Here is a 7,172-nt window from a genome sequence, read left to right on the forward strand (position 1 = left end):
GTGTTGGAGGAGGAGTCTCACACTTCTGTGCTTGGACCCTCTTTCCTTCATGGCATGGACTGTGGGAATTTTCCATGGGGCCCAGGGTGCTTGTGTGGGTGTGGACTGGGCACACACTCATGGCTGCTCTTGGGGGTGGTGGATAGGAGGGTGAAGATTGGAGGGGAGGGTGCAAGGGTGAGAGGGCATATGTGTATGTAGGAGTGTATTGTGGTAGGAGGAAAACTACTTTGGGAACTTTCATTCACTTGAGACACCATCCAGACTTTGCTCCCTCATTGTCCCTCACCACAGTACCCTATATGGTACCTGCCACACAACAGCCTTCCTTAAACACTTGTGGAAACCCTGCTCTCTGAGGCCCTCCGCTATCTGTGTTCTTTCCAGGTTGGGAGAATGTGGATGACAGCAGTTGTCAGCTGGTTCCCCATCTCCACATCTGGCATGGAAAGTGCCCCTTCCGCTCCTTCTGCTTCCGGAGAAAAGCAGGTAGTCCAAGAGCCCAAGTCCACCTCCTGCCCTCTCCTCTCCTCTCCCCACCTCGTCACCTTGGAGCTCTGTAGCTCCTCATTCAGCCATGCATACAGACTTTTCAAAGGCGAGGAACCACAACAGATCTTTGCAGACAGAAAGATGGTGCATGCTGCCCAGCTTCTGCAGATTTCCAAAGCCTCACTGTAGAGTCCTTTTCACTTCTCCTGCTCTCTTATGCCAGGCCTTGTCCTTTCTCACCTGCCTTGTCCTCTCCTTTTTGTAGCCAATGAGAACGAGGACTGCTCAGCACTAACCAATGAGATCATTGTCACCATGCACACCTTCCAGGATGTGAGTTGGAGCTGAGGGGCAGAGGAAGGGAAGGGCCTGGGGGAACTCCTGGGCAAAGTGGGAAAGGGGTCTGCAGCCCAGTAAGTATGGCCCTAATTAGATAATCAATCAGGTGAAGATGGCACTTGGCCTCCAAGTTACTTTTCATCCCTGACTCTCTCTTGTCTATCCATGGATGAATTCAGTAGGAGGATAAAAGAACCAAACCTTACATTAACCCCTTCTCTCCACCCAGAGGAACTTGGGCATCAAAGAGAAGTGATTTCTTTCTAGGCCGATTATCTACATCCGAATGATGATGTTGCCTATTTTCGATGTGGAGATTGACCACGAAGGGGGTCTTTAGAAGGTGGGATGGGAGTTAGATATCACACTCTCCCAAGGCAAGATACGAAGGAATCAGGGTTGAGAGTCTTTGAGGAACCATGTGGCATCTTAGTGGAGAGTAGGCAGACACCCCTCATGGGTGTCACTTGGGGAGGAGGAACCAAAGAAAGGAGGAATGAAGGGAAGGGGACATGTATGCCTGAGTTCAGTGTCTCTGTTTTTGGATGACCTTGCCCCAGCCCCGAACTTCTGGTGTCTTAATATACACGCTGTTTGATTTTCATGTCCCAGGCCCCAAAGATCTCAGTAGGCAAACTGAAGGCTGAAGGTTTTGGGGGCAGCATAGCAGAGGGTGGAGGGTCCAGGGTGGAGTGAGGCTGAGTCTCCTGGTAAAGTGGCTTTGGGTAACAGACTTAAGGAAAGATGTGAGGAATGAAGATAGGTTCCCCAGCTTCTTGCCCAGGGGATGGCTTATGATCCCTAAGTGTGTTCCTGGCTCCTCTATTGGCCCAGGGCTTGGAGACCAAGTACATGGAAATCCTCAGATTCCAGGCATCAGAGGAAGAAGCTTGGGCAGCGCCTCCCCCTGTCTCCCAGCCGCCCCCATGCAATAGGTGAGGTGACGGTTGCTTGGGCTGCCTCCTGGGGAGTGTTCGGGATTCCTGCCCAGTGCCTACTGGGCAAGTATAGCATTTGGCGGGGGGCGGGGGGGGGCGTGGATCCAGACTGGGTGTCTTTGATCCTCCCCTCTGAGAACACCCTTCCCCCTGGCCTCAGGCTGCCCCCTGAGCTCTTTGAGCAGCTGCAAATGTTGCTGGAGCCAAGCAGCATCACTGGCAATGACTGGCGTCGACTGGCCTCCCACCTGGGGCTCTGTGGCATGAAGATCCGGTAAGAGGGGTGATGTCTGTGAATGGGAGAGGAGGGGGGATCTCAGGACCCTAGATAAGGAAGCAGCTTAAAAGGCAGAGAATGGCTTTTCCCACCTTATTCCTCATAAAAGGGCAGCTCTTTCTATTTATCACTGTATTCTCAGTACCTAGAATGATGCCTGGTTCTTAGTAGGTATTCAATAAATACTTAAAAATGTATCAGTTAACATGTAAGTCATTTGGTATATATTGAATGCTTGACAAGCTGTGCCCTGAGGGGTAGAATGACAGACTATAAGATAATGCGTATAAAGCACGTCGCTGAGCAACTGGCACATGTTAATTCAATAAATGTTAGCCATAATGGGGACGATGTAACCATGGTCTCTGTCGAGAGAAATCAGTAGAAGAATAAGTCTGAGCTTAGCCGCAGAACCCTGTCTATAAGTACAGTGGTCAGGGAAGACTTCACCCAGAAGATGGGACTAGAGCTGCACCCAGCTGGAAGCAGGGTGGATTTTAAAATCACCCATTTATTAAACATTTATCAATACCTACTATGTCTTGGAAAACTATGCTAAGCTTAGGGACACAGGATGAATGGTCCTAGCTCCTAGGAGCTCACACTCTAGTAAAGGATACAGAGTGCTTAACAGAATAAAGGCGGATGTTCCTTGAGCCATACTGTATGTATCCACTATTGCAGAGTAAGTTGAAAACAGACAGAGACAGAAAAGCAAGAATAACGAAGACATGTGGAAGTTATGATCAGAAGTCGGAACTGAGGCGTGCAGAATGGTCTCCTTCCCCTGGGAGATGGAAATTAGAAAGGGCTACAGGGAGGTGGGGAAGGTGGACCAGCCTTTCTGTATGGGAGGAGTAACCGAGGTGGTTGTGGGCGGGGCATATACAAAGTGGGAAAGGGATAGGCCTTGAAAAGTAAGGTTCAAGATGAGAGCTGGTAGAAAAGGTTAGAAAAATCAGAGCGAGGCCAAGTGGTAGATGAGCCAGAAAGTCAAGGGTGTGGGCTTGGTTAGTAGGCAAAAGAGACTGGAAAGTTTTCGAGCAGGAGAGGGTCTTGCTAAAAGCCATGGTTTAGAACAACTATTTGCCCAGTAGTGGGTAGAACGTTGTGTCCTGGAGACAGGGAGGAGGTGGAGAGAGTGTGTTTAGGGTAGGTAAGGTAAAGAGGGCAATTACAGAACATCAGGGCAGGCAGCAACCTGAGAGGTCCTCTCATCCAAGCCTTGGGTGGAAGAAGAGGAAACTGAGGCTTAGAGAGGAATTGTCTTTGAGCCAGCGAAATCTCGGATTTCAAAATCCTGGGCCCTCATACGTATGAGTCCCCTGGAAGGCAGGCAACAGCAGAATATGGACCAGAGCTTGGGGCCCCGGGGTCGTGGGGCGGATCTCACTGCAGTGTCCCTCTCTCCTCTCCTCTTCTCCCACCCGCTCCTGGCCAGATTCCTGTCGTGCCAGCGCAGCCCTGCTGCAGCCATTCTGGAGCTGTTTGAGGAGCAGAATGGCAGCCTGCAGGAGCTGCACTACCTCATGACCCTCATGGAGCGGTTGGACTGCGCCTCTGTCATCCAGAACTACCTGAGCGGGTCGCACGGCGGCAGCCCAGGCCCGGTAGTACGTGGGGGCTCCTGGGAGAACCAGGGCCTGGAGCTGGAGCTGGAGCTGGACGAGAAGCTCTGAGCGCCCCGTTCGGGTAGGGCAAGATGGGGTGCGGTCTGCAGCACTCTGGGCACTGGGAGGCCGTGGGGTGTGCCCAGACACCTAGGAAGAACATAGAAGCTGTTTCTTGCTGCGCCCACCAACTTTATCAGAACCCTTGGAAGGTGCCTGGGGCCACCGCGAGGCTGGAGTGCCACTGTCAGCCTCCTTGGGTCAGGACCACCTTTGCGACCTGCTTTGTCCTCCTGCAGATCCCCTCCTGGACAGCAGGGGGCGCAGGAGCCCAGGAGATGGCCCAGCGTGGCCAAACTGCAGAACGCTATTTACCAATGGACTGTGAGGTTGCCCTGTTGGCACTCCTTAGGGACTGGTCAGTACACAAGTATTCACTGAGCACTTAGTGATAACTAGTATTGGACTGGGTATCATGGGGAATCCTGGAACATATGAGAGAATTTGGAGGCTTGACAAACCCACAGTTCTCCTGTGGGAGTCAAGATATGCTCATATGAGCTGAGGACCAACTCTAAAACAACACATATCCTGTGGTTAGGGGATGTGGGTGTGGTATGAACCGTACTGCTTTAGGAATTGAGGAGGGAGGGAGCTGAGTATGGGCTGGAGCTGTGAGAAAGCTTCATGGAAGATGTTGGAGGGAGGATTTGGACACGCGAAGACTGGTTCAGAGATCTTTAGATGAGGGTAGAGGGAGATGGTTGGTTGGACCCGTGGTAGGAGCCAAGAGTGAGTATGGAGCGCTGAGGCAATAAGGAGCCCGGTTTGGGGGGTGTGAGGCGAGGATAGCACAAGGGTTCAAGGCCAGGTCTAAAGGTGGGCAGTCGTACCTGGCTGTCCACCTGTCTCCTTTGCCTTCCTTTGTCTCTTTATTCTCCTTGCCTTGTCTTCCTTTCTCTGCCATAATGTCTGCTATAAAACATCAAAGCTGAAAAGAAACCATTTTTGCCCAACCTTTTTTTATCTCTTTGTCTTAAACTGTGAGTTTTAAGTCCCTCTGACTTCATTTGGCTGTCACTATCTCCTGCAATCTTCCATCCCTGAATCTATTTCTTTGTTACTCTACATTTTAGCATTGTTTTGTCTCTACCTCATACTGTGCCTGCATTTGTGTGTTTCTTTCTCTGAAACCCTCAGTCATTCCCCTCAGGCAGGTGTCTCTAAACCAATGTTATGTATCAAAGGCTATTGAAAGACACTGAGCTACCCTAGGAATGGATGGGTGGAGATTTTACCCTATAAATCAAGATCCAGTTTAGGGTCAGGAAATATAGGATAGGGATTAAAGAACACCCCAGTCAGTCAAGAAATATTTGTTTAGCTCCTACTATGTGTTAGATACTGTGTAGAGAAGAGATTAATAGCTGGGTCCTGAAAAGAGAGCAAATGGTTTGATTCAACTCTGGCAATTCTTTTGTTTGCAAACAGGTGTTAGTTTTTTCAAGGGCAGGTGAACAATCTCTCTGAAAACACTAAATAATTTGCTTCTGTATTTAATTAAAAACATTAAGCCTTTTCCTATGATGAACATTGTTGTATAATAAAATGTGAAAATTGCTTTTCTTTGTTACTAACTGTATTATGCTGATTGATAAATTTGGTTGTCGGTATGAATGGTTTTATTTGGTAACATTGTACGGATGGGGACAGGTTGGAAGAGGCATTTTGGAAGCACCTTTCATGCTTCCAGTCTGGGTCCAGCATGGTGAATCAGGGAGGTTCGCTTCTCTTTCTACTAGGAGCAAGTTGGGCCCTTCAACCCTCCCTCTTTCCTCAGCTCCATCCATCCTCTTCCACCCTGCTAGTTACTGCTCCCACCCCACCCGGCGCTGGCAGACACTCCAGATTGGTGCCTTGGCCTCCTTTCCCTGCACTTGGCTCAGGATTGGTCTGCCAGGAGCATCTTTCTCCCCTGGAGTCCCAGAATGGTTTTCCTTCTTTCTCCCATCAGCTCTTCCTTGCTTTCCATGCCAGCCAAAGGCATCTTTATTTTGTGTTCCTCCCTACCCTGGAACAATTTAAGTTTCACATCTTCTGGAATTGTGGATAGAAACCACAAGGGTTTCTGTGATGGGATGAATGCCTTCTGGATCCCTGCCGTAATTCCTCAGAATGGGCTTGTAGTGCTGGGAAGGGGAGGCTTGGAAATCTTGGGGTAGGTGGCAGGCTGCCTGATCCTTGTAGAGTGCATCCTGCGTTTCTTAAATCAAGCGCATTTGGCATGTATTTGTGGGCACCTAAAGCTGAGAGATGGTGTGTTCTGTGGGCGTTAGGAGACTTAGTGCTCAGCCTGACTCTAGCGCTAATTAACACAGCTCTCATCTCTGGCTTCAGTGTCTTTACCCTTGGAATGAAACAACCACGTTCCAGGCACTCCAAGGGCCTTTTGATTCCATGGGCCTAGGCAGAGATGGCACACTGGCGACCCAGGGGACAGTCATTTGAAAATTTATTCTTTGCATATAGCCTTTAAATAGAAGATTTGGTCACTGCTCTGGCCTTACCTCTAGAGTTTTTCCATGGTAGGTTATCTGCCTGGTCCCTAAAAACTCCAAATTTGTGACTTCTGCTCTTAACACATGTTGTAGAGGCCCATGACTAAACTTCCTGTTGGGTTTAGAGCTTAGAGGGAAATAAGCAGGAGATATTCAGCCTTGGTCTGTATGTTTAGAGGCTCCAGTGCTCAGAGTTCACATGTGTCCTCGGTACCCCGTTTGCCGGCTGAGAGACATTCATGCCAGTGTCCAGATCCATGCTTGCCAACAGAAAAACAATGAAAGCTGCATATTTAATTTTATATTTTCTAGTAGTAACATCTAAAAGTATAAAAAAAAACTAGTGAAGTCAGTTTTAACATATATTGTTTAACCTAATATCCAGAATATTATGATTCCACATGTGACCAATATAAAAATTATTAATGACACATTTTATATTCTTTTTCTCACAAAGTATTGAAATTTGGTGTGTATTTTACCATTATAGCACATCTTGTTTTGTGTCAAAAATGTGCTAAATTTTCATTGGAAATATTTGATCTGTATTTAGCTTTCATAAAATTTACAGAAGAAAAGTACATTTACATACACAAACTAAAAGTTTTTCAAATATGAAATTAGGTATAAATTAGAGAAAAATTTTTTTTAAATTGCCTATAGCACCTGGTATTTCTAGGTGGTCTCCCATCCAAGAACTAACCAGGCTCGACCCTGCTTAGCTTCTGAGATCAGACTAAATTTTAAAATTTAAATCAATTGCAATAAAATTAAATAAAAATGCAGTTCCTCAGTTGTACTAGCCACATTTCAAGTGCTCAGTAGCTATATGTGGCTAGTAGGTACTGTAATGAACAGTGTAGGTATGGATTATGGATCCACCTGGGCATAACTTTATAGTGTACTCGGTCATTCGTTCACCAAATATTTGCTGAATATCCATCCTGCACAAAGTGTT

General features: G+C 47.7%; 1 protein-coding gene across 5 annotated transcripts in view; it reads left to right on the plus strand.

Moving 5' to 3' along the window:
- Positions 1-5,291, plus strand: part of UNC5CL (unc-5 family C-terminal like) — a 12,779-nt gene extending 7,488 nt beyond the window's left edge. For all 5 annotated transcript variants that reach the window (XM_039854549.1, XM_039854548.1, XM_039854551.1 and 2 more), the window contains 5 exons: positions 388-489; positions 758-825; positions 1,666-1,766; positions 1,930-2,043; positions 3,488-5,291. In XM_039854549.1, the coding sequence (XP_039710483.1) occupies positions 388-489; positions 758-825; positions 1,666-1,766; positions 1,930-2,043; positions 3,488-3,725 (623 nt within the window). In that variant the 3' untranslated portion in view covers positions 3,726-5,291. The remainder of the gene's footprint in view (positions 1-387; positions 490-757; positions 826-1,665; positions 1,767-1,929; positions 2,044-3,487) is intronic.
- Positions 5,292-7,172: the final 1,881 nt, after the last annotated feature.

This window comes from Pteropus medius, unplaced genomic scaffold (genome assembly GCF_902729225.1).
Source record: "Pteropus medius unplaced genomic scaffold, Ma_sr-lr_union100, whole genome shotgun sequence".
NCBI lineage: Eukaryota > Metazoa > Chordata > Mammalia > Chiroptera > Pteropodidae > Pteropus > Pteropus medius.